This window comes from Monocercomonoides exilis (genome assembly GCF_001643675.1).
Source record: "Monocercomonoides exilis strain PA203 chromosome Unknown scaffold29-1213020, whole genome shotgun sequence".
NCBI lineage: Eukaryota > Preaxostyla > Oxymonadida > Polymastigidae > Monocercomonoides > Monocercomonoides exilis.
The window spans coordinates 343,031-369,352 of NW_027150574.1; the positions used below are offsets into that span (position 1 = coordinate 343,031).

General features: G+C 37.6%; 6 protein-coding genes across 6 annotated transcripts; 1 reads left to right on the top strand and 5 right to left on the bottom strand.

The window, feature by feature from the left end:
- Positions 1 to 1,953: 1,953 nt before the first annotated feature.
- On the bottom strand, positions 1,954 to 4,077 carry MONOS_7482 (putative lariat debranching enzyme; the record flags this gene model as incomplete). Its single annotated transcript, XM_067877811.1, has 2 exons — positions 1,954 to 3,612; positions 3,666 to 4,077. 2 exons carry the CDS (start codon positions 4,075 to 4,077, stop codon positions 2,192 to 2,194), a joined length of 1,833 nt encoding a protein of 610 aa, XP_067725328.1. The 3' UTR covers positions 1,954 to 2,191.
- A 232-nt stretch (positions 4,078 to 4,309) lies between these two features.
- On the top strand, positions 4,310 to 5,171 carry MONOS_7481 (putative radial spoke head 1; the record flags this gene model as incomplete). The annotated part of the gene is made up of 4 exons (XM_067877810.1): positions 4,310 to 4,431; positions 4,492 to 4,570; positions 4,651 to 4,762; positions 4,829 to 5,171. The coding sequence occupies 4 exons, from the start codon at positions 4,310 to 4,312 to the stop codon at positions 5,008 to 5,010; spliced, it is 495 nt and encodes a 164-aa protein (XP_067725329.1). The 3' UTR covers positions 5,011 to 5,171.
- A 103-nt stretch (positions 5,172 to 5,274) lies between these two features.
- On the bottom strand, positions 5,275 to 12,444 carry MONOS_7480 (uncharacterized protein; the record flags this gene model as incomplete). Its single annotated transcript, XM_067877809.1, has 6 exons — positions 5,275 to 6,186; positions 6,698 to 6,812; positions 6,919 to 11,675; positions 11,923 to 12,125; positions 12,178 to 12,316; positions 12,430 to 12,444. 6 exons carry the CDS (start codon positions 12,442 to 12,444, stop codon positions 5,500 to 5,502), a joined length of 5,916 nt encoding a protein of 1,971 aa, XP_067725330.1. The 3' UTR covers positions 5,275 to 5,499.
- Positions 12,445 to 13,394: 950 nt separating this feature from the next.
- MONOS_7479 (EpsinR-like protein D) lies at positions 13,395 to 15,599 on the bottom strand (the record flags this gene model as incomplete). The annotated part of the gene is made up of 4 exons (XM_067877807.1): positions 13,395 to 15,042; positions 15,093 to 15,231; positions 15,311 to 15,509; positions 15,571 to 15,599. 4 exons carry the CDS (start codon positions 15,597 to 15,599, stop codon positions 13,736 to 13,738), a joined length of 1,674 nt encoding a protein of 557 aa, XP_067725331.1. The 3' UTR covers positions 13,395 to 13,735.
- A 26-nt stretch (positions 15,600 to 15,625) lies between these two features.
- Positions 15,626 to 18,596, bottom strand: MONOS_7478 (putative cysteinyl-tRNA synthetase). Its single transcript, XM_067877806.1, has 4 exons — positions 18,388 to 18,596; positions 16,704 to 18,324; positions 16,390 to 16,477; positions 15,626 to 16,238 (listed from the first exon to the last, which is right to left on the bottom strand). Exons 1-4 carry the CDS (start codon positions 18,519 to 18,521, stop codon positions 15,736 to 15,738), a joined length of 2,346 nt encoding a protein of 781 aa, XP_067725332.1. The 5' UTR covers positions 18,522 to 18,596; the 3' UTR covers positions 15,626 to 15,735.
- A 95-nt stretch (positions 18,597 to 18,691) lies between these two features.
- Positions 18,692 to 26,322, bottom strand: MONOS_7477 (Homotypic fusion and vacuole protein sorting (HOPS) complex component Vps11C). The gene is made up of 13 exons (XM_067877805.1): positions 26,165 to 26,322; positions 26,060 to 26,089; positions 25,915 to 25,999; positions 25,747 to 25,865; positions 25,344 to 25,697; positions 25,035 to 25,130; positions 23,836 to 24,893; positions 23,263 to 23,491; positions 21,729 to 22,835; positions 20,612 to 21,256; positions 20,138 to 20,276; positions 19,546 to 19,753; positions 18,692 to 19,288 (listed from the first exon to the last, which is right to left on the bottom strand). The coding sequence occupies exons 1-13, from the start codon at positions 26,312 to 26,314 to the stop codon at positions 18,778 to 18,780; spliced, it is 4,731 nt and encodes a 1,576-aa protein (XP_067725333.1). The 5' UTR covers positions 26,315 to 26,322; the 3' UTR covers positions 18,692 to 18,777.

Consider the following 26,322-nt stretch of genomic DNA (forward strand, 5'->3'; position numbering starts at 1 on the left):
CTCTCCAACAAGCCATCATCTCCAACAACTCTGTTTTCAGCTGAACTCCTAAAAGCTTCAATGCATCTGCAACTAACATCCCTTTCATTTCCTCTTGCTGCTGCGCACAGTTTTACAAGGGAACGCAACAATGCAACATATTCTTCATTCCATAATTTGAAACTGGAAAAGAAAGCATTAGCAAATGAAATCCATCTCTTTATCACTGAAACTTTTAATTCTTCTCCTTTCCTTCCATTATCCACTTTCTTCCAACTCAAATAATTAAACAGTTCTTCCAATTCTCTTGAAACTTCTCTACAAAAATGTAGTTCGCTCGTAATAACTTCTTCCAAGTTTTTTTCAAAAAATAATCTATTGATCAAAAATTGCCAAGCCGATTGATATGCAAATTGTGTCAGGTTGTGGAACTTTTGATGATATTCAATTATCTCTTTGATTTCATTCAAATATATTGTTTGCTCCACACGCTATCAATAAAAAGAGGTGAAAAACTAAAACAAAAAAAAAAACAAACAATAAAATGAAATATTCACACAGCATATTCAGGAATGCAACTCAATGCTTGCAAAGTCATTTCCACTTCTTTTTGTGTTTTTTCGCTTTTCTCTTTGTTCAATGCAGCTTTCAGAAGGCAAGGAACGCAAATTGATATTAATTCTTTTGAAGGAGAGTTGATGCGTAGTAAAAGAGAGCATTTGCAAAGATCAATCAGTAGCTTTTCGTTCTTTACTTCTTTTTTCTTTTCTTCATCGATAATCATCTTCTCAAATCTTTTACCCAGCAAAGAAAAACAAAAGTTATATCTCAGCACGTTTCCAAGCATTTTGCAAAATCCTAAATGCTTAATAATCAAAATAACATTTTCCAGAGATATTTTCTTTTCTTCAATCATTTTGTCAATTTTGTTGAAGATCTCTTTTGTGAAAACTTGTATTCGTTTGTTTCTGTCCATTTCATCCATCACTTCATTCATTTCTTCGATTTTCTGCTTCTGATTTTCCTCATCGCAATCTTCAAGTTCATTAAACAATTCTTCAAGAAAGAAAAGACGAAAGAAATCAAATCAACAGAATTAAAATCCAATAATTCTTGAAAACCAATGAATCTTTCAGTGACGCTCGTTGTCTGTATTTTGAAAATTCATTGCATTCAGAAAACAACATCATTTTGATATTTGCATTGAATACACAAATGTTTGGATTGAGTAAAATGCATGAAAAAATTTATTTCAAAATAGTTATAAAAATGTGCGTTTACACCATTGCTTTTTGCATTAATATTTTTGATAAGGAATAATTGAGAAAAGCAGCTTTATCAATAAGCTTTATTTGTAATGGGTTCAGAGATCAGGAAAAGATCGTCAAAAAAATATTTTGAAGATGAAAAAGAGAAAGCATAAAAAAACTTTCTTCATGAAATTGGATGAATGAGGGAAATGATGTCTGGACTTGTGATATAAATATGCCTGAGCTGAAAGATAAATCTCAAAAATGATTTTTATAAAAAAAGTTTTGATAAAACCATTGAATCAAACTGGCATGAAGAAACCTCTTTTTCATTTACGAACTTTTCATAAATTCATTTGTTTGCATCTGGGTGAATGCTTGTTACATTCATTCATTCATTTTCAAAAAACAAAAATAAATAAATAAATTATTAAACATAAAAATATTATTTTTTTTACTGAATATTTTTAATTGGAAGTTTATTAAATAAGCAAAGTTTTCAAATCAATAACTTTCCTTTTCTCTTTCTTTTTTCTTTTTTCTTTCTTTTTTTTCTTTCTCTCTCTCTCTTTTTTTTTTTTTTTGATTTCCAAACTTCTGCATTCATTTGTAAAATCTTAGCAAATCTATTTAGAATCATAACTGATTTTGAAACGGGAATGAAATAATATTTCAACTGTACGAAAGCGGTGCACAAGCTCAATTGAGTTTTAAAAAGATCCTGTTTCAATTCGTGTTATGTCTTATTGTGCCAATTAGTGGTAGTATTCAAAACTCAATCAAAAAAATTATATATATATATAATTATCAAAATTTCAGTTAAGTTTTCAAATATTTGTTTCTAAAAAAATAAGTAACAAATAAGCTTGTAATGGAAAATGACTTTATATTGAGTACATTGATTCGCTTCCTTTACTGAAGAAATCAATTATTGATTATAAAGCACAATCTATTTAAGCATTTCAAAGCTCGATTTCTTCTTCGTTTTCGCCAAATGAAAATTCCTTTTTCTCTTCTGGAAATGAATTTTTGACAGGAAGCATTACACAAGATGTCATCTGCTTGTAATATTCCGCTTGGAATTGCTGAAAAGTTTGCGGGAAAGGCGCAAGCTCTAAGCGCGTTAACAGCTCGGTTGTGTTCATTGATGTGCGATAAAAGGAATACGGGATACTCGCCAAAAACTTCGCTGTCTCAGTCGGAACAACTCCAGGCATCGAAGAAGAAGAAGAAGAAGAAGCAATAGATGCCGCATAAGATGCAAGCTGTGAGCTTTGTGGCGCATAGCCTATTCCCCCGAATCCTCCTCCTCTTCCGCCTCCTCTTCCGCCTCTTCCTCTGCCTCCTCCTCCTCTCCCGCGTTCCGCACGCTGCTCCCCTCCCATCCAGCGCATCTCCATTCGGAACTCGTTTCCTGCATTTTCTGCTCTCACAAAGTTGTGTGGAATGCGCATGTCGCCTTTGAAAAGCTGCATCACTCGCTCTGCTTCACTTTTAATCAAGTTGGTGAATGAGGTGCATGAATGATATGTGTAGAGAGATGAAGATAAAGATGAAGATGAATAAAAGAAAGAAGAGGAAGAAGAAGAAGAAGATGATGATGATGATGATGATGGAGATGCTGATGTTGAAGAATGAGATGCTGATGCAGATTCAACACGCCTTTGAGCTTCAAGCAAAACTTTTGAAATGTCAGGGTATACAATTGAAGGGAGCAAAAATGAGAGATGCGATGAAATATCATATTTGATAGCAGGATGCACCAGACGTATCATCGCCAGCCACTCTGGATCGTATTCCAACTCAGAAAACGTCATTTTCGGAGAACCTTCCTCCTCTTCATCTGTTGATGTGGAATGTGACTGACTTGGAGGGGGGGCAACCAAAGGAATACGAACAAGCTGAATACAGTTCCGAATGAATTGTTCACTTGGCTCAGACACTTTGTCCAATGCCAAAAAGCGCGTGTATCTCTTTGCAGATTTCGATGAATCTTGCTGATCGTCAAGTGATGAAGATGTAATATAAGAAGCTGAAACATTGCTTGATCCGCAATTCGAAGATGTTGATGGATGTTGGATAAGAGCTGAAAATTTCACATGCATATGAGAAGAAAACTGAAATGGAGGCTGAAAATATTCTGTCAATTCCCTCATAGCCGGAGAACCCAACGTATGCAATTCTACGTCATCTTTAAGAAAAGGTTTTTGACGAAAGAGAGTGTTTATATCCCCATGATTCACAATTCCTTCCGGCCAATCATGCCCAATGAGAATATCTGCTTGTGGAGATAATTGTTTCAGCATGTCCGCATAGACCTTACGAGTGTAGCATGCATAAGATTTTCTTTCCAAAGTAACAAATGGAGAGCAAGGAATGACAGCTAGATTTGAAAAAATAATTCAATATTCATTGAAAAAACTAAAAAATACACACGAGAATTATAGCTATAGCTTTTATAAATCCCAGATATACCAACTATTCGTAATCCACGAAACCTTACTACACCACATGCACCAAGATAATAAATATTTGGGCAGAGCCAACCACCATATTGCAATTCCCAATTGTGTGATGAAGACTCATGATTTCCTCCAATAACAATTGTGAGATAAGGTGCTTTTTTCATTCCAGTATAAAACTGATGGAATGTTCCCAAAAGCATGTATTTTTCTGGTGCTGTCATTGATTCAAGATCATAAACATCTCTCGTGGCTTCAAAGTCTCCTGTACAAATAACTAAATCAACTTTTTGTCCTGTTTTCTTTTCTGTTTCTCCTAAAAGTCGGTAAATTTCATCTATTTTTCCATGAACACATCCTGTAACACAAATTAATACATCTGACATTAGATCGACACCCACCAACTTTTTGAATATTCAATTCAGTTCATTTTTCCTTTCTTTTCGAAAAAATGTTTCCAAATCAATTAGAAAAAAAAAACATCACATTAAAGAATACCGATGTATTTATATTCATTAACCTTTATTTAAATTTTCCATATAACTTCAAAGTTTGAAAAATGCTAATTTTCAAATCAAATTAATTTATTGAAATATAGTAATAATTATTTTCAGCTTTATGGAATTAACTGGATCAACTTTTGAAGGTGTTCCCCACAGAGGTGCTATTGAAATGGAAGGAAAAGGAAAATATACTTTTCCCAATGGTGATGTTTATGTGGGAGAATTTAAAGATGGGAAGTTTGCACGATTTTTATTTATAAAATTTGGCATGTTGCTGTTATAAACATTTGTTATTAGATTTCATGGAGAAGGCGTTCTTCACATTGCTGATAAAGGAAGATTTGTTGGACATTGGGACCGAGGGAGAGTTGTAGATGTTTGCTTTATAGTTTTTATTAAATTATTACAACTTTAAAATCAAACAATTTTAAAATGAAATAATTTTTATATTGAAAGGGCGAATATTATTTTGCTGATGGATTAAAAGCAGAAAAAGATGATTGGGATTATTGTACAAAGGCAGATAGAAGGTTTTATTCAGAAAGAGAAGAAGGAATCAAACCAGCTGGTTTGCTTTTTGCAAAACATTGAGCTTTTATGAATGAAAAATTTTTAAAAACTATTCATTATTCAGGTCAAAGCAAGCACACTAATAGCGGAATTTTACCATCCATTCCTCAAGGATGCTTTGACACCGGAACAAGCTATTTTGATCCATCAACAGGAAACCTTCACGATTATTCAGGTGTTATTCTTCGAAAAGCTTCTCAAGCTGAAGCTGATTGGATTGTTTTAAACTGTAGAATGCAAAGATAGAACATTTTCTAAAATTCATTTCAATTCTTTTTTAACGTTCACAAACCACTTCCTTGACATTGTGTGATTTTATTTGTTTTTCAAATTTTCTGTTTTGTCTTCAATTATCACTTCATAAAATAATAAAAAAAATTCTCTTTTCTTTGAATTATCCAAAAAAATGGAAAAATGTTGATTTTGCTTTCGAAGAATCTTTATATTCTTCTCTTCAAAACAAAAGCAAAAGCAAAGAAAGCACTGAAACGTTATTTTTCAATCGAAAAAGTTGATTAGAATACTTTGAATTTTTCTTAGACACATCAAAGGATTATGATTTGCAAAAATGAAATGCTCGCACACATTTGAAATGAATAAGTTTTATATTTTGTGAGTGCAAAGAAAAGACAACTTGGAGCCTTTTGATTCACAACAACTTTCACACAAGAAAATTTAATTACAATAAAATAAAAAATAAAATAAAAGAACAAAAGAAACATTTTCGAAGTTATTTCAGCCTCTATTGTTCATTTTCAAAACCAATGCAAACACTTCCAGCGCCGGGTCAATTGCAGCATGTCTGTCAATCTCGTTTGCAAAAAGTGTTCTTGTCACATCCCATGTTTCGTGTGTGATCCAAATGGAGTGCCACAGCTGCTTCATTTGTGCTACAAATGCGCTTGTCCACCCAGCTGACGAAGAAGAAGCTGCAGCAAAAGGCGAAGAAGACTTCATATCAGATGTGTGCTTTTCTGGCTCTTCTGATGAAACAGAACTTCCAAGTGAGGTTAACTCTTCCAAACTGTCTATCAAAACATCTGAGGAAGAGCTGCTGCTGAGCTCAGCAGACTGCACAATGTCGAGAAACTGAGTTAAATCCTGAGAAAGAGAAAAAGCTGCTCGGCAAAGGCGCTCCAGCGATGAGCTGATTGAACGGACGGAGATTGAGGTGGAGACAAAAGAGGAAGAAGAAGAAGGGGAAGAAGACAGAGAAGAAGATGGAGAAGAAGGCGATGACGACGATAATAATGATGAATGAATATCTGAAGGAGATAAAAGTGGAGATGATGAATATTGCTGAAATGGGTAAGGATATAAAGTGGAAGAGGAAGAATTTATAGAAAGCGAAAAGAGATTTATCTTTTCACAGCGATCGAGATAACGTAGATGGGCTTCTTGTGCTTTGTCTATTGATTCGCACTTTTATGAACAAAATGAAATGAAATGTGAACATATAAAAAAAAATGATTGCAGATTGAAAAATTAAATGCATTGAGAAAATGCTATTTTTTTTGAAAAAAACAGAAATTTTTTATACAAAAAAAATTTTTTTGAATGAATAAAATAAATCAAAAGTAAAAAACCTAATCAAAACCTAAACACACACACTCACACACACACACACACACACACACACACACACACACAATATATATATATATATATATATATATATATATATATATATATATATTCCACGCGATGCAAACCTGTTTCAGCTCGTTCCAGAAGAGATGCCAGCTTGTCTCCAGCTGATGCGACGTGAACTGCTGCAGCGCCCTGAAAAACTGCACAACATCGTGACAGAACAAGGAAAGCATGTGAATGCGCCGAAGGAGCAGAGGAAGCGAAGGACGAATTGTGTTGTTTCTGAATGAAGTGAGTGTGAATGAAGAAGACGACAGAAAAGAGGAAGATAACTCAGGAATACCACGCAGTAAAGAGGATGCGGGATTCGAAGGCCTTTCTCGAGAATTTGATGTCTGCTTTTCGGTTTTTTCATTATTTTTTTCACTTTCTCTTCTTTTTCTCTTCTCTCTCCTCTCCTTTTTCGTGAGCATCTTGTAAAAATGAATAAGTTCTATTTCTTTTTCATTGCAGCGCTCAGAAATGCACCCCATCAATAGCAAATAGCTGTTAATGGCAGAATACCGTGAAAGCGCCTGCTGCGAAAGGAAAAGCGAAAGAGAAGAAGAAGACTCAGGAAGAATGTATAAAAGCCTGCAAAAGCTGTTTTGAGGGCGAAAAGAAGAAGAAAGATTTCTTACAGGTTCAAAAGAATTAGTCGTTTCAGAAAGAGAAGAAGACAAAGTCATCTGACTTGCTGATGTTTGCGAGGAAACAGAATCAAAAGTGCTATTCAAAACATTTTTCATGCTTTTTGCATTTTCATTATCATTGTCATAATCAAAATTACTGCTGCTATTGCCATCCCTCAAAAACACCAGTTTCAGATTCTTTGTGAATGAGTCGTTCTTTCTTCCACACACGCTCAACGCCTCGTCCAACACACCTGCCACATTTGCTCCTGCTGAATGAACTGCGTTTTCTATCACATGCTCTTCAGTTGGCAGACACAGCACAGAATTCGATGAATACTTGCTTGTTCGCCTTCTTCTGCTTCTCATTTCTGCTTCTGCTTCTGCTTCTCTTTCTCCTTCTTTATCTTTATATTCGTACATCTCCCTTCCTCTTCCTCTTACTCCTTCTCTTCCTTCTCTTTCTCTCCCTCCCCCTTTCTTCATCCCAAACAGCCTGAACTCATTCTCAAACGCCCTCTGGCAAACTGCTGACTCCGAAAGCGTCTTCAGAAAATTGCCCTCAGCCCCGAGAAGAAAGTTGTGCAAGAAAAGCAAATGGCGAATGCATTGGGTGCTGCGGAAGAGGAAGAAGAGCGAATAGCGAGAGACAAAGCAGAAATGGCTGTGGATTGGAAGAAGAAGAGACTGGAACAGCTTCTCTTCTATTGGAGGCTCCAAAAGAAATGAGGCAGAAGAAGAAAAAGAAGAAGTTGATGATGATGGTGCTGATGTTATTAAATGAGATGCAGTTAATAATTTTAAGTGGTTGTTTTCTGATGATGCATTAAGACTGCCATCTTCTGTTTCATTCATCATTTTATAATGCCCATCAAAAGAAGAGGAGGAAGAAGATGAAGGCGACGACGATGATGATTGTAATGAATCTGCTCCTATCCCATGAACAGCAGGTGAAGAATTCGACAGAGAAGGAGACTTTGAGAGAGGAGAAGAGGCAGAAGAGGCAGAAGCAGAAGCAGCTGTCCAATCAAAAGATGGCTTTTTTGACGGTTTTTTGAAGAAACCTGGCTTTTTTGAGAGGATGACTGGTTTGTGTGGTACAGAAGCCGAACGGGAGTGGAAACGAGAAGGAGAAGGAGAAGGAGAAGAGAGAGGAGAAGGGAAATAAGCAGAAGGAGAACGAGAAGGTGTATGAGAAGGAGAATGTGAATGCAAAGAAGAAGAAGAAGAAGAGAAGGAAGAAGAAGAAGAAGAAGAGGAAGAGGAAGAAGGAGAAAGCGAACGAGTTGGAGAAGCCGAATGGAAGCGATGTGACGAAGAATAGGGAAGTTGTTCGTGCGAAAAGGGTGAATTGGAATGTGATAAAGAATACTCAGCGAAAGAGAGGGTATCCAAAGAAGACTGCGAGTGCGTATGTTGTGGCAGCTGCTGCTGAAGAGAAGTGAAGTGATTCGAAGGCAAAGATGGTGGTTGAATGGAAACTGGGTTTGTTGAATGGATTTCTTCAAAGGAGGAGTCTGTTTCCATGTTTTGGTTTTCAACAGAAGGCGGTTGATCGTCGTATTCCATTCTGTTTTCTCCTCTTTCTCCTCTTTCTCTTCTTTCTCCTTCTTCTTCTTTTTCTCCTCTTTCTCCTTTTTCTTCCTTTTTCTCCAAATAATCCTCCAAATTCACCTTCATATTTCCCCACTGTCGCAGTTCTGGTCTGTTCCACACCCACAAATCTCTCTTCTCTTCTTGTTTTTCATTTGAAGAAGTTACATCAGAATCAACTTCCATTCTTTGCGATCCCTTTTCTTCATCCATTTTGCCTTCTTCTTCTCTTTCTTTCTCTTCTTTCTCTTCTTCTTTCTCTTTCTCTTCTATTCTTTTTTCTTCTGTCACATCCTCTTCCATTGCAATCTCATTCTTCTCCTTTTTCTCTCTCCTTTTCTCTTCCATTTCCTTCGCCTGCAGTGGAGTCATATTCAACTCCTGAATCACTTTGTTTCTCTTCAGCCGGATTTCTCTTCTTTTCTTCTGCCATTGAAGAAGCAAAGACGCCTTCTCCACTTTGCGGAAGAGAGAGGCGTAGTGTAGAAGCAGACGGCGCACCGCCAGAACACGCGGCGGCAAGGAATTCAGCTGGGCTTCTGTGAAATGGAGGGGGTGATATGGAGGTGAGGGGTGAGAAGATGGAGAAGGAGAAGAAGAGGAGAAAGGGAGAGAAGAAGATGATGATGAAGATGAAGATGAAGATGATGATGATGATGATGATGATGATGATGATTGCGATAAAGATAAAGATACAACTTCGTCTGCCAGCTGTTTCAGAGAAGAAGAACTCACATTCAAAGGAAGTCGAACAGGAAGAGCAGACAAAATAGCTGAAAGGGACTCAACGGGATATGATGAAGAAGAAGAAGAAGAAGAAGGCAATGAAGAAGAAGATTCCAATTCAGAATCCATTGCTGTTGAGTCGAGTGATTGCTGTATGTACTTCAGCGGATCTGCTGCTCCTTGCAATAACCCCGTCTGCTCTGGTTTAGCTGCCTCTTCTTTTGCCTTCTTTTGCTTTGCCTCTGCCTCAGCCATCTGTGCTTTTAAGTCGTTCATCAGCTTTCTCTGTAGCTGCTTCGCATTCAGCGATTCCACAAGCTGTTTTTCTTCTTCTTCTTGAAGCGCTCTTCGGTATTCTTCGGCGTTTCTTCGTTCGCGTTCTCTTTCTTCTCGCTCCTCGTCTTCCATTTCCTCAAAAATAGAATTTTGTATTTTGCCATTTTTCACCCCCTTTTGACTTAGTGAATTTTGTGATTGTTTCATCATCATCGTTTTTTGATCATCTTCCATTTTCCCCATCATTTTCCTGTTTTTCCCCATTTGACTCATTTTTCTCCTCTTCATTTCTTCTCCATCAAACAGAAAGAAAGGCGAAAGCGGCTTCAGTCTTCTTTGCGCTCTGCTCAATTCCACACTGAAAAATTGGCTTGGAGAAGGCAATAATGCAATGTCTTCTTCAATAAGTGAGTCATTTTCCCTTTCATTTGACGAAGAGGATGAAGAGAAATCTGATAAATGCGACAGTTCTTCCATTGGAAATCCTGTTTTTTCAGAAAAATTTCCTTTTTTTGCAATTTCCAGGCTTCTCAATCCATTCCATTTTTCAGTCATATTTCTGTCATCATCATCTTCTTCTTCTTCTTCTTCTCCATATTTGCCTTCTTCATTTCCTCTCTTTTTCGCCTCAGAAGCTTCAGGGAAAAGAGAATAAACAGAGTGGTGCAATCCTTCTTCACCATCAATCATCACAGAAATTTTGGAATCTTCGTTTTTGGCTTGTTGCATTTCAATTTCTGTTTTATTCGTTTCAGCTGCATTTAAATCAACTTCCATCTCTTCTATTTGTTCTCCTTCTTTTTCCATAAAACCTTCTTTTCCCTTTCCCTTTCCATTTTCATTCTCAAAATTCAAACTTTCATTTCCCTCTTTCTCATTTGCATCTTCTTCATCTCCTTTTATTCCTCTTCTCCATCTCCTCCACCCATCCTTCCACTCTTTCTTCTTCATCTCCCTTTCTCTGCGCTGTGCATACCAGTTCTTCCAGAACGGGTGCATTTCGCCTTCTTCATACCCGCCTTCCCTTCTCTTCCTCTCTTCCTCAATGGAATAGTCAGACAGAACAAGATGCGTATTCAGCATTCCTCTTCCAGCAGACACAGATGGAAGCTCAATCGCAACATCGCTGCGAACAGAAAGGCGGCTCGGTAAAACAGACGAAAGAATCTTTGCCGACGGATCAAACGGAAGTATGCTCATCAAAGCATTTCCCTTGTTTTGAGCGTTGTCCAGTGGCATAAGAGAAAAATGCCTTGTTTTCTCTCTTTCTGCCTGCCGCTCTGCATAAAACAGCCGGCTCCATTCGCCGCTGCGCACGATTTCATACAAAACGGCCTCGTCGTTCAGAAAGTCAGGCACTTTGCTTCTGTTCACCCGGACTCCAAAGAACGAGTTGGAAGCATCGAACAACGGAACAGAAGGCGAAAACGGAGAAAATGGCATTGAGAAAGCAGAAAAGCGTGAAAAGTCGGGTGATTCAAATGCAGCGCTTTCTTCTTCTTCTTCTTCAACTCTGTCTTTCTCATCCACTCCTTCGTTGAATCCACCAGCTACAAAGTTCGATGACGTCATTAATGTGCCTGTTGCAAGCAGATCTTTTGATCTTTCATTGATTCGAAATTCATTGCCGTTTTCTTGTCGGATTTCCATTATCTTCTTTTTCCTCTTCTCTTCTTCTTCTTCTGCCAGCTCCTTCCATTCCTTTCTGCGTGTGCCGCGCCCTCTCTTTAAAATAGCTTCCTTTTTTAATTGTGTTTCTGTCTTCAACCCCGAAAAAGAACTTTTTTCTTTGAACTTGTCGATTTCTTTTTCTTCTTCTTTTTTTTCTTTCGCTCTTCTTCTTTCATCGCGCTTTCGTGCTTGTCTGGCCAATATATTTGACAGTCTGCTCATTTCTGGATGGCGAAGATCGTCTTCTTCTGCCTCAATGAAAAATTCCTCATATGGATCGTCCACAACACCCATCGTTATCCATTTTTCAAGCATTAGCATATATGGCTTCATCGCAGAACCTAGCAAAAAATAAGCCAACGGCGCAAGTTGAGGATCAACAATCTGGATTTTGAGGCATATATAAAAGCATGGTATAAAAAATAAATAAAATGAAGTTTAAAAGTATTTGTTCTACCTGAGTGAATTTGAACAATCTGGAAAGTAATGTCGACCCACGAGGAAATTTCTCGAAATTTGATTGATAGTACTCTTTAAATGATTCTTCTCGTTCATCTTGTCTATTTATGCATTTTGTTATTATTCCTATAAAAGATAAAAATGGCTTTAGAAATTTACTTATTGATAAAACTCCTTCATCAAAAAGGTCTGGAATCTTCAGTCCTGAATTTCTTTCTGAAAATCTTCTAATTATCTCTTCGTAAATTCTTAAAAACTCAGAAACTCCTAAACAGAAATTGTAAGCAATAGCTCCTCCTCTTCCTGGATCTTCAAGAAAAAACTGAACAAATGTCTTTAATCGGAAAAATAATGAACCTAAACAGCAAGATTCATCTAAAAAGTTAATTTTAAATTGCAGTAATCGATATATGAAAGTTATACAAACTAATAAGTCTAATTTCCTCCTCTGAAAAAGATTGAGAAATAATGTTGCTTTTCCTGTTAAATATAAAATAAAATTCACTTGTTTCCTTCTTAAACCCGAAGCTTTGTGATGGGACAGCAAGTAGTGCTTGGGTCAATAACTTACAATTTGAAAAGAAAAATACAAAGAATAAAAATATTATTTGACGGAATTTTCAATAAAAGCAAATAATTTCTTTATAAATCACCGTTATTCAATAATATATATTTATACCTTTTCAATGTCCATATTGTCGCTGAATGAAATATGATTGTTGTAAAAATAACAAATTTTTTATTTCAATCTGAATTCTCCAAGAAAATAGTAAGGGTAAAAAAAAATAATTCTGATGAAACACAATGTTAAAAAGATTGTCTTTGCAATATGTTATAAAAATAGGAAAGAAAGAAATTGAAAAAGAATAGATTAATAATTGAATATCTCCTCAAAAATTTAGTCAATTCAAACTCAATTCCCTAATTTCAAATGTCAACAGATTTCTGTGTTGTTCAAGCTTTCATTGTTCATTTCAATTTCTGGTTATTGATTGAAAGAATGAATTTTTTTATTTTATAATCAAATAGAATAAACATTAACAAAATTATTTGTTTTTTGTTTCTTACACGTTTGCTCACTTACAGAAAAGGGGGAAAAAATATTTTTTTTTAATATTCTCATTTAAACAATCAGAAAAATCAACTTTAAAGTCAATTATTTATAAATATGAAATCAATTGTTAAAAATAAAATTCAAAAATAACTTTATAAAATACAAATATTTATATATAATTTATAATCTGTAAAAGAAATGAATCATTTGCTTCAAATTAGCAAATACAATGTAAAAGCATCAAACGCATCAATGCCAGCCAGGAGGTATTTGATTGGAAGAGGGTTGCACTGGGTATGGATAACCTGAAGCAGAAGGATACACTGAAATAATTGTTGTTACCATAATCATATTCATCACATTGAGAGAAAAGAAAATAATGTTACATCATCAAAACAGAAAGATTAAAAAAAAAAGTTTCTCTTCTCATAAATATTTGTAAAGCATTTGGTATTAAATTGAGTCAATTTCTCTATCTATCTATCTATCTCTCTCTCTATCTCTCTCTCTCTCTCTCTCTCTATCTCTTTCTCTATCTCTTTCTCTATCTCTCTCTCTCTCTATCTCTCTCTATCTCTTTCTCTATCTCTTTCTCTTTCTCTTTCTCTTTCTCTTTCTCTTTCTCTTTCTCTATCTCTTTCTCTTTCTCTTTCTCTATCTCTTTCTCTTTCTCTTTCTCTTTCTCTTTCTCTTTCTCTTTCTCTTTCTCTATCTCTTTCTCTTTCTCTTTCTCTTTCTCTTTCTCTTTCTCTTTCTCTTTCTCTATCTCTTTCTCTTTCTCTTTCTCTATCTCTTTCTCTTTCTCTTTCTCTTTCTCTTTCTCTTTCTCTTTCTCTATCTCTTTCTCTTTCTCTTTCTCTTTCTCTTTCTCTTTCTCTTTCTCTTTCTCTATCTCCAAATTCATTAAAATTCACCAATATTCATTCTTCACTCACACACCTGAAGGAGGAGCACTCAAATATGGATTAACAGGAGCTGAAGTCACAGAAACAGTCAAGAAAGATCCTTTTTTCTTTTCAGGTTCTTTTTTCTTTTTGTCGTCGAGTGAGTCCAAATCAACAAGAGTGTTTAGAAAATCGTCTGAGGAAGATGAAGGCGAATGTGAAATATCTGTGCCTGAAGAAGAAGAAGATGATGATGATGATGAAATCGTTTGATGTGCAGAAGAAGAAGAGGAAGAAGAGGAAGAAGAAGCAAGTTGCTCCTGAAAGATTGCAAAAACATCGTTTGTCGATTCTTTCGATTGAATAAACACGTTTTGTGCTGGTTTTGGGTCAGCAGCAGAAGGAGCAGACGAGACAGCAGGATTGGCAGAATGAGAAGAAGTTAATAAAGAAGAAGAATAAGAAGAAGCCATCGAAACAGAAGCAGTTTGAGTAGCTGGTTGAGTTTGTTGAGTTTGTTGAGTGGATGGGAAGAAGGGATAACCTGATGGAACACTCTGAGAAGAAGGCAATGCAGAAGAAGATGCAACAGAAGGAGAGGCAGAAGGCGTTTGAGCAAAGAATGGCACAGCAGCAGTTGTCGAAGCAGGGGCAAAGAAGGAAGGAGCTGTTGCCTGTGCACCGCTCGCATTGGGCACAGCAACAACAGGCGCAGATGTCATTGGCCCAAAAGCAAAGGGATCTTCTTGCTGAGCGACTCCAGCTGAAGGTGTGGGCGAAGAAGAAGTGACTTTTTTGCCACTTGAAATTGAGGCTTTGTTGCTTCGAGACGCTTCGTTTGCCATTCGCCTGTGTTTTTTCTGGAAGGCCTCATAGGAGTTCTCGTAGGTGATGGCTGTGTCTTCAGGCGGAGGGGCCAATGTCTCTGAATGAGACTCAGTGCGAGTCTTTGATGGCTGTTTATATTCCTTTGCTCGAGATGAAGATGTTGTAGTTGATGTGGAAGGTGAAAGTATTGGAGAAGGAAGAGGCGACAGAGTCTGTGTGGGCGAGGGAGAAGGAGATGGCGAAGTGGAAGATCTTGTTTGTGGGTCTTTGCTGCTTCGAGATTTATTAACTCTGGAGTCGTGTGTTATGTCATACCTATTGGGGTCTTCCTGAGCCCGATAACTGCTTTTGGAAGGAGGTGTATAATAATCGTGAGAAACAGGGCGATATCTCTCCTCATACATATCTCTTGGAGCAGATTGTGCAGTTTGAAATCTTTCCCTTATTCGTCTCGATTCCTCTCTCATTTCGTTAACCATATCTTCGCTTTCCAATATTTCAACAAGTGACTTTGCTTTTGTTCGAACTGGGAAAAAATGACTCAAAATAATAAATAATAAGCAAATACTATCAAACTTGTTGCACCTCTATCAGTTTGCGTTTCATCAACATAATCAAAATATTGCAGATTTTTCAAGCGAAACTTGTTCGAGCTAATCTCCTCCACACAGCGTTTATTCCCCATTCTAATCAATGCCTCGATAAGTCCTAGCGTCTGCAAATGTGATTAATATATGTGAATATGTGAACAAATATGTTTTAATATTTTTACGATTTTCTGAGGCGAGACTAACCTTTATAACAATTTTCCAATCTTTAGGTTTCTGGTCCAACCTTTCCCAAGTCTTTGACATAATTGTCTCATAATTATGATAATCATATGTGGCATCCGCTATTTGATGGAGAATTTCGGAATCAGCAATTGAAAGATCATTTGAAGTTGCTTCTTTAACTTTCCTTTCCCATTCAGAGCCAAAGACAGGCAAACTTTTTCTGTTTGAAAATAATATGAGTAATTATCAAATTGCATCACGTGAAGCTTGAAATTACATACATCCCTTTGGCAATTGACGATAAAGTCATATTTAACAAAAAATTAAATGAAGATCTTTTCAACCTTAATGAAAAATGATTCTTAAATTATTCTTTTCAATATTTGATACATGAAAATGAAGGTGGATTTAAAAAGCTTTAAATATTAACATTAAGTTAATGTGATTCATTTTCCTTCTTGCTTTTCTTTCATTGCCTTTTCATAAATCTTCACTTGCTTTTCATATAACTTCATAACTGATTTAGCTTGATTTTTGCTAAGCTCTTTTCCTTCGTGATCATGTGTGGGAATTCCTTTTTCATCGAATTGTGTATATTTCGGTTTCGATACTTTTGTTCCATCAGTCTCTGTGACTTCAATCATTTCGCTCTTGAACATTTCTTCAGGTTTTATTGATGCTTGTGCCAGCTTTTTCGCAAGCTTCGCTTTGTTTGCCTCTTCCAAAAGCCTCTTTCGCTCTGCCTTTGCCTCTTCTGCCTTCTTCTTTGCTGCTTCTTCCTTCGCAAGCTCTTCTGGATCAACAAGCATCCACACAGACGGCTGTCCTTTTGCTCTGTCTTCCAATCTTATTCCGAGTGAAGGAAGAGTTTTGTCGCGAAGCTCGTCGCACAATTTGAGAAGACTCTGGCTCAAAGACTTTAACATCTCTGGCTCGGTGACTTCGGAACCTTTAGAAAAAATGTGAAGGGAATAATATAAAAAATAATTACAATTAATATAAATATTAATACATATTTATATAGAAGTTGAAATGAAATCCAATGAATAAGATTTTTAATGCGAATTTATTTCCTGTTAGAAAAAGAAATTGATGCAAACCTTCAGGCTTTTTGGCCATCGCCTGCTGTGCTTGGCATCTCACCTGGTCGCGGAATTTGCACATTTCTGAGAAGGCATCAGTGAGTGTCTGCAAAATATGATTGAACGAATTATATAAACAACGAAAAAGGAAAAATAAAAAATGAATGATAAAAGAAGAAGAAAAAGTTTAAAAATCAATTCATTTTCAATAAAAAAGAAAGAAAGAATGTTGACATTAAAACCAATTACAAAAAAAATGAAAAAGAAAAAAAAAAAAGAAAGAAAGAAAGAAAGAAAAAACTCCCCTCTTTCCTCATTAATTAATAGCACACATTAGCATTCGAGTCATTAGCTCCTGCTGCAGCTGAACTGTCAGAAAACTCAATGCCCATGACACTCATAATGAACACCAGATACTCCTTTGCCTCGACCAAATACTTCACAACGACCTCTTCCTCCTCCGCAGTCATTGCAGAAGCAGAAGACGGTGAAGTTGAGGAAGACGCTGGAGAAGACAGAGAAGAGTCCTCTAATCTCTGTTTTTGTGTGTTTGCTGTGCGGATCATCTCCATCAGCGCCTCCAAAACGTGTGGCGTGTCGAACGAGTTGCGGAGCGCAGCATCGACAGCTGCTTTCGTCTCTGCCAGCTGCTGCACAAACAACGGCACATTGTCTGATGGTGATGCCTGTGAAGACAATGATGATGAAGATGACGATGAAGATGAAGCAGATGAATTGCCAGAAAGAGAGATGATTTCACTTGAAGGAGCAGCAAGTGCATCAGAGGCTGAAGCAGAAAAGCGGGAGGACGAAGTCTTGGCATCTGCTCCAACTTCCTTCAGCTGCTCTTTCGAGTGCAGTTGGAAGAACTTCATCATGTTTTCAGCTTCCCTCTGGCGCACTTCTTCGTCTGATTCGGCTGCTTCCTTTTCTTCCGCCTTCGCCTCTTGCGTCTTCTTCTTCCCTGCTCTGTCTCTTTGCATAGAATCCACTTTCCTTATGAAGTCCACCATCTTCTTCTCCAGCGCCCTCACATTCGTCAGCACATCCTCTGTGAAGTCGAACGTGTCGCAGAATTTGTGCATCAGAAGCAGCAAGCGCAACACACGCGGTGACATGATCTCGAGCGCCTGCTTGATGGTTGTGAAGTTCTTCAACGACTTTGACATTTTGCGCCCTCGGATGTTCAGCTGCCCTGAGTGGAACCAGTAATTCACCCACCTCTGCGGATGATCATGCTGCCCATCTGCCGAAGACGATCCGGCTTTCTTTGCTTCCTGTATCGAAGCATACGTCTGCGATTGCGCAATCTCGTTGTCGTGATGAGGGAACTTCAGATCTTCGCCTCCTGAGTGAATATCAAAATGATCTCCTAACAAAACATGCGACATTGCAGAGCACTCAATGTGCCACCCTGGACGTCCTTCGCCCCATGGAGAAGGCCATGCAGGTTCTCCTGGTTTTTTTGCCTTCCACATAACAAAATCAGTTGCATCCTCTTTGTCAGCAGACGAAACAGAAGATTGCCAACTTCCTTCTCCTTCGCTAAGCAGCTCAGCTTGCTCGGTTTCAGAAAGCCCAGTTCCTGAATTTAATTCAGGATACGAAAATTCTCCAGCAAAATGCTTTTGATACTTCTTTGTTCTGAAATACACTGATCCATTGCTTGCATATGCAAATCCATTTTCTATCAACACTGAAATGTAATCAATGATTGGTTGAACAACTTCTGTTGCTCGAGCAATTTTTGTTGGGGGAAGAACATTCAATGTTTTTAAATCATTGAAAAAATCTGCCTCATAAAAGCGAGCCACAGCATACGTGCTGCATCCCAATTCTTTAGCTTTGTTAATAATTTTATCATCAATGTCAGTGACATTTTCGACAAATTCAACATCGTATTTGAAGTAATTCATCATGATCCTTCGAATAACATCAAGGCCAACATAATTTCTGAAAAAGCAAATGAAATGAAAAATGAAAAATGAAATGATAAAAAAATTACAAATAAAAAACCTTGCATGTCCAAGATGAGCAGGAGCATAAACAGTTGGCCCACAATTGTACCATTTTATTTTTCCTGGAACAATGGGCTGAAACGGAACAACACTTTTGTGTAACGAGCAATTAACTTTAAAAGACTGATCCATCAAAAGAATTTACTAGGATGCAAAAGAACTACTTTCTAATTCCTCGAATTAAAGAAGAATAAAGAAAATAAATTATGACAAGTTACCATAATTTAGTTTGAGAGACACAATTAATATTACACTTTCCTTTTTTACTTAAAGACAATTTTAAAAACAAATAATGAATTAAGTTTTTTCGCATTTAATAAACAGATAATATTTAAATTAAAAATATCCAAAACACATTTAAAAATTCAATAAACAAAAAAATTTACTATCAAAATCCAAGAGGATCCTCTGGTTCTTCTGGAATCATCGAAACAATGCCATTTCCCAGCTGGTTCACAAGACCCAAAACTCCGTCTGCCTCGATGGCAGCTACCAGCTTCTCACAGCCAGATGACCCCGCCGCCTGATTGCCGTTTGCCACGAGCAGCATCAACCTCTGCATGGCTTCTCTGTTCACTTCAGCACACAGCGGGCACTCCACCATGTCTCCTCCTGCCCCATCGTCCATACTGCCCATGCTCATTCCACCCATCCCACCCAGTCCTCCTAACCCTCCTCCATATCCCCCCATCCCTCCCAATCCTCCTCCATATCCTCCAAACCCAACTCCAACCCCGCCCATTCCATATCCTCCAGAGCCTGCCCCCATTCTCCCGTAGTCGCTTCCACCAGCAGCGACGCAGCTGCTGTGGAAGGAGTGGCCACACATAAACAGAGTGATTGGGGTGCGGAGAGGCTGGTGGCAGGCAGAACAGGTGGTGGAGTCAAATATCATGGGCCTGGGGAGTGTATGTGGGGAGAAAGGGAAATAAAATTGTGAATGCAATTATAAAAAAATAAAATAAAAATAAAAATTTAAATAAAATAAATATTTATCATAAGTGATTTTTTAAAGAAAATCGCAAATGGATAATAAAATTCAAAAAGATAAAAAATATAATAATTTAAATGCAAAGTACAAATTACTAAAAAAAATCATTTTTATTTTTCTTCCTCCCTCAAATCAAAACACTCAATCCAAATCTCCTCAACACACTCTTCCATCATCCTTTGCACGTCGTCTTTGTCTTCTTTGATTCTGCTGGCGCTTTTCCTCTGCTGTCTATCCAGTTCGCTTTCTTCTTTCTTCAGGCGGTCGAAGCAGATGGTGACATAGCGATGGACATCAGCCAGTGCGATCTCTTCGTTCTGAGAGAGAATGTGGAGGACAGGGATGGGCTGGAGATCAGGAATGGAGATGATGTCTGATGATGGAAGGGAAAGGAAAGAAATGTTAAAGAAATAGAGGAAAGAGGAAAGAGGAAAGAGGAAAGAGGAAAGAGGAAAGAGGAAAGAGGAAAGAGGAAAAAGAAATAAAATAAAAATAAATAGTTGGAAAATTTATGAATAGAATGATCATAATGAAAAATATTTGTGATAAATGAAAACAGTGAAATATCTCAAATTAGTATAATATTTCAAAACTATTCCTCAATTTTCATTTCGTTTCTTTCTTTTTCTTTTTCTTTTTCTTTTCTTTTTCTTTTTCTTTCTTTTTCTTTCTTTTCTTTTTCTTTTTCTTTCTTTTTCTTTCTTTTTTTATTATTTTCTATAAAAATTCTTCCATCTTTCCAAAAAAGACTGCATACGTTCCAACAGTTTAAGTATCCATCTGTGCCTGATATGCGACGTGCACTCGCCAAGTGATGCTTTCAGTGAAGACAAATAAAATAGCGCTTGTCCCCACAATTTGGGGTTTGTGTATGCTGATGCTTTGTGGGGGTCAGTCTGTTTGTGTTGAGTTGTTAGTTAATTGGGAAAAAGAAAGAAAAGAAAGATACGAAGAAATAATGTAAGAGTAAGTTCATTTCAAAAAAGACATACATTCAAAAAAGCATTTTCAAAAAGAAAAGAAAAGAAAAAGAAAAAGAAAAAGAAAAAGAAAAAGAAAAAGAAAAAGAAAAAGAAAAAGAAAAAGAAAAAGAAAAAGAAAAAGAAAAAGAAAAAGAAAAAGAAAAAGAAAGAAAGAAAGAAAAAATATTTGCATTTATTTGAAAAAAAATTACAAAACATGTATTTAATCTTTCTCTCTTTCTCTCAGCCCAAATCCAAATAGCGCATACATCCTTTGGTGTTCCGTACTGAATGCACACATCAATCACTGTCTTGTATCTCCTTTCTTCATCCTGCTCTTCCCTCATCCTCCTCCTCTCCCTCCTCCTCATCCTCCTCAATCTTCTTTCTCTCTCCCTCATCTTCATCTCCTCTGCCTCTTTCTCTTCTTCGCTAAAGTACTTCTTTGCCCCTTCTTCCTCTTCTTCCCCTCCAACATCCCCCTCTGCTTCTATTTCATGTTCTGCATATTCCATCTGCCTCAGCTCCCTCTCCTTCATCACCATCGCTTTCCTCTCTTCTTCTTCTTCTTCCTCTCTCTGTGCTTCTTCGTCTGCCTCCTCATCTCCTTCACTCAGCTCCGCATCTTCTTCTTCCTCCTGCACCGCATCTCGTCCAGATGCCCCGCCAGCATCAGTCATTTTCTCCTCCACCAGAAACTGCAGCATATCCTGCAGTCGATTTTCTCTCTCATACAAATACAGCACTCCTTCAGCAAAGCGGTTGTTTTTGCACAGAAGCAATGCGCTGTCTCGATCGATGTGCACAAACTGCTTCTTCAAAAGTGAAAGCGCCTTTTGCCGGCGCTCGTCTGCACTCGGCATCCAGAAACATGGGCGCTCACTGGGTGGAGGCTGGGGGAAATCATCGGTGGGCTGAAAATGAGGTAGGAGAAATAAATAAATAAATAAATAAATAAATAAATAAATAAATAAATAAATAAATGAGAGAGAGAGAGAGAGAGAGAGAGAGAGAGAGAAAGAAAGAAAGAAAGAAAGAAAGAAAGAAAGAAAGAAAGAAAGAAAGAAAGAAAGAAAGAAAGAAAGAAAGAAAGAAAGAAAGAAAGAAAGAAAGAAAAGAAAGAAAGAAAGAAAGAAAGAAAAGAAAGAAAGAAAGAAAGAAAGAAAGAAAGAAAGAAAGAAAGAAAGAAAGAAAGAAAGAAAGAAAGAGAGAGAGAGAGAGAGAGAGAGAGAGAGAGAGAGAGAGAGAGAGAAAAGAAATGAGATAAAGAAAAAAGATAAAATAAAATAAAATTGTTAAAAATAAAGAGAAAAAGACAGTAAAAGAATAATACAGAAAACAATCAAAAACAATATTAATATTAATCCTTAACACTCCTCATCACACATGATGCTGCAGATACACTTCGAGCAGTGCCTCATACACGTACGACGACTGGTTCTCGTCTCTGCTCACAAGCCACTCCAGATAATGCAGCTGCTCCGCTGGGTGGTCGATAAACAGATGGATGAAGTTGTTGCTGTCACTTGCGCTGCCATACGATTCTTCGTCTGCTGCATCCAAAAGCGCCTCGTTCATAATGAGCTCTGTTGTTTCCTGTGGATGATGATCCATCAGTGCTTTGCCGTGGCTCAGGAGGGCCTTTGTGATCTTGGAGACATCTGGGATCTGCTGGAGATAGCGCAGGGCTGCCAAATAACGAGAGGATACTGAAGAAGACGCGGATGAGAAAGAGAAAGAAGAGGAAGAGGAATAAATAGAAGAAGGGTAATTCAAATGCAATGAGCCATTGGATGAATGCGATGCTGCACGGGATCGCTGGAATGTGCCTGCAAATTGTGTGGGCGTGCCTGTTGGTGTTGGAGCATTCGACAGCTGCTTTGCTGATGTCTGTGTGTTTGCTCCACTCACTCCGCCTTTCCTGACAACTGGGCCGGAAAGAAACGTGTATGGTGCTTGTCCGCCCATAAGAGGCGCAAAAACAGAGCTTTCGCTGTCAAATCCACCTGAAGAATAAGAAGAATAAGAAGATGCTGATGACGACGACGATGATGATGAACCAGCAATTTCTCTTCTTCTCCCAAGTTGCCTGTCTTTTCCTCGCAATGTTGTATTTGAGCTTCCCTTTCCCTCTGCTGCTTCGATTCCGTCTGCGTCTTCTTCCATCACATCGTATTCATCGATCTCATCTCTTCCTCCATCACCCAAAAGCTTCACAATATCTGCATCATCGTCCCCTTCCTCCACAAAGCTGTCCACACTCGCCCTGCCAAAATCTCTCTCTTTCTCTCTTTCTCTGTCTCTGTCTCTATCTCTGTCTCTGTCTCTCTCTTTCTCTTCTTCTTCTTCCACTTCGTCGTTCTCCAGTATCAGACTAAGCACAAATTCGTGGTCGTTGATCTTCTTCGCCAGCATCAGCGCCTGTTTTGTGAAGCCTGCCTGTTTGCACACATTCATCGCAGTCTCCACATCAAAGCGGTCGATGTCTTGGCTCTGTGGTTGGTTGATTGGTTGGTCAATAAAGTTGGAAAGAAAGTGAGGAAGTGAGTGAGTTTGTTGATTAGTTAGTTAATTGGTTCGATTGAGTAGGGTTCAATGGAATGAAGGAACCGTGGATGAGAATGAGGATGAAGCACGTGTTATTTAATAATTGTAATGATAATGATAATGATAATGATAACAAGAGGAAAATGATAAAATCATTAGTGATAAATAAAGCATAAATTAATAATAATAATAATAATAATAATAATAATAATAATAATAATAATAATAATAATAATAATAATAATAATAATAATAATAATAATAATAAAAAAAAAAAAAAAAAAAAAAAAAAAAAAGAATTGAAATAAATACATTGCACAAATATAAAATTCTTCTTTCCAACAATAAGCCCATCAATAACAACAACCCAAACCTTCAAAAACTCGTCCAACTCCCTCCTCTTCTTCAGTTTAATGAAGCAGTTGATCAGCAACGTCGTGATATCTTTGGAAGGATTTCCCTTTGTGTGAATAGCCTGCAAATAGCTGAGCAAAAGATCAATGCGCGACGAATCAAGCAACCTTCGCACGACAAGTGAAGGCTCAACAACACCAATTGTGCGGATGTAGTGGGGGAGCGCTTCTTCTACATCGTGAAGTTTTCTGATGGAGGAGTGCAAAGGGGGTGATTAAGAATAGGAGATAGAGAGAGAGAGAGAGAGAGAGAGAGAGAGAGAGAGAGAGAGAGAGAGAGAGAGAGAGAGAGAGAGAGAGAGAGAGAAAGAGAAAGAGAAAGAGAAAGAGAAAGAAAGAGAAAGAAAGAAAGAAAGAGAAAGAAAGAAAGAAAGAAAGAAAGAAAGAAATAGAAAAGAAATGAGATAAAGAAAAAAGATAAAAAAAGGAGATCAAATAAAAATTGCGAATTAACGCAATGTCATAAAAGTGTTAATGAAAAAAAGAAAAAAAAATTGTCTCTTCAATTTGCCTTCCCTTTCTCTCCAACACACAAATGCAGAACCGTCGCGCATTCCATCTCCAGTTCAGCTATAACTTTTCTGTCTTTTCCTTCTTCTGTCGCAATCTGCACCGCAATGTCGTATTGTTCTCTTTCTGACAGAATCCTCCTCTTCTTCTCCCAATCGCACTCTTCAAAGTACATCACGACACGACGAATAGCTGAAGATGAAGAAGAAGAAGATGATGATGATGAGCTCAATGAATCCAACGATCCCATCCCAATACCTGCTCCTTGTTCGCTCTTCTGCCTCTCCACCGTCAGCAGCTGCACCGCCGACTCGATGCCATACATCGTCCCCGCCGCCACCGACGAGAAGAAGAAAGAAGGTGTGTCGTGTTCAACTGCACTGAGCGCCTGTTCATCCAGCGGAATCTGCGTCAGATAAGGAGAGGCTGTCATTCCTAACCCCATCCCATCCCCTGCTCCAACTGCCCCTGTGCCAATGCTCCCTTTGCTGGAAGCATTCTGGGAAGAGAAGGAACGGCTGCTGAGGGAGGAGGATGAGGAGGAAGATGACTGCATAAGAGCTTTTCTTCGTGCGGCAAGAGACATTCGGACAGGCCCACTGCGCTTGCTGCTGGACTTGGAAGAGGATTTGGAGTATTGTGATGTGTTTGATGATGAAGAAGAAGAATTCGAAGAAGACGAAGAGGAAGAAGAAGAAGAAGAAGAAGAAGAACCAGACTGCGAAAGATGAGCTGCTGCTTCCTGAGCAGCGGCTGCTGCCGCTGCAGCTGAGCTGACTGAATGTGCCATGATGGGCAAAGTGGTGTAGGCGATGTAGTGGAGAGAAGGGTGGTAGATGACGATGTGTGGAATGAGGTCGGGGCTGTTGGGGGAGCGGCGATAGACAAGAACAGCTACGTGCTTGTTGAAGGCAGTCACCGCAGAGACGCGTTCAATCAGGGGGATGTGGGAGAGGAGGGGGATGACTCCTACACGTTGAGAGGAGGAGGAGGATGAGGAGGATTTTGAATTGGAAGAAGAAGAGGAAGAGGAAGAGGAAGAAGGGCCACTGCTAAGTTCGAGGGTGAGACGGAAGAGTTGCTAAGAGAAAAAAAATATGGATAAGTTTTGAGTAAATTGAATAACATGGAAAATGAAAGTTAAAAAATAAAGAATATATTTCATAAAAACCAATCAATGAGACATGAAAAAACTGGTTTGTGTTATTGAAAATAAGCACACCTTATTTGTTGTCAATATCAGCTCCTTCTCTTGTGTCACAGTGTGTATCGTTGAGAACTCCTCGTCTTCATCCAATTTGAAGAAGTCCAACCGTCGCTAAAAGAAATGAAAAAAAGATGTTGAAAGGAAGAAAATAAAATCAATTAATAATGAAAAAATGGAAAAATAATAAAAAAATAAAGAAGTGCATTCACAAAAAGACATTTTCTGAATGAGGTTAAAAAAAATCGCATAATTTTTGTAAAAAAAACAGAAAAGGTGTGCTTTCAAACGCAACACAAAAATACTAACCAGAAAGCGTCAACATACCGGCTTCACTTCTTTTCTAGACATCTTTTCATGGATGGCCATCATAATTACAGAATTTTTATTCCACAGTAAAAGAAACGATTGAGCCGTTGGCGCGCTTCCGCTTTTGAATGTTGATTTTATTCTTTTGGCAATCGACTTCGAAGATGAAGATGATTCCGTCAGTTCAGAAGCAGGTAAAATATCTTCCAAAATTGTTCCTCCAACAGGATCACTGATAAGTAGACTGATGATAAATTTATCTGATTTTTCAGAGTATTGCTCTGGGAAAAGAAGAAGAGCCTTTCCACTTGAAAAAAGGACCATGATAACATTTCCGTTTGGAATGCATGAAATGCTAATAACCTTTGTATCCTGAAAATGAAAAAATTATTAATTTTTTGTGTAATACAAAAGGACAAACTTCTTCAGGCTTCTCGATAAACATGCGTTTCCGAATTGAAAAATTATATCCTTGATTTTTTGGAAGGTCCCAAAGATAAATTGCTAATTTATTTGGATTTTGATCCTCGGAAATTGAAACTAAATAATTTGTTAAAAATGGAAAAGCAATAAAAAATAGCAAGTTTACCCATTGATGCGCAAGATGATGAAATGTGAATGGCTTGAATAGGAAATGGATGAGCTGGAAACACTCTAGCGACTAAAGATGCATTCTGAAATATTAATTTTTGTGAAAATTTTTTTGTGAAAAAACAAATTTATTTTCTTCGAACCGTTTTTTCTAAAATCATTATTGTTCCATCCTAAATTCAAAAATATAATACAACAAATAAAATTCATTCTCAAGAAGTGCATCATTGATAAAAAAGAAACTTCACCTTTTGACCAGCAACAATAAACGAACTTGCTTCAGAAAAGCATGTTAATCCGTCCAAGTTAGCTGGTTCATCATCAATAGTCAATATTTGAGTACTTTTTGTTGCAGAAAAGAACTGGAGCACTCTTTTTGACTCGCACTGAAAAGCCATCTTTTATT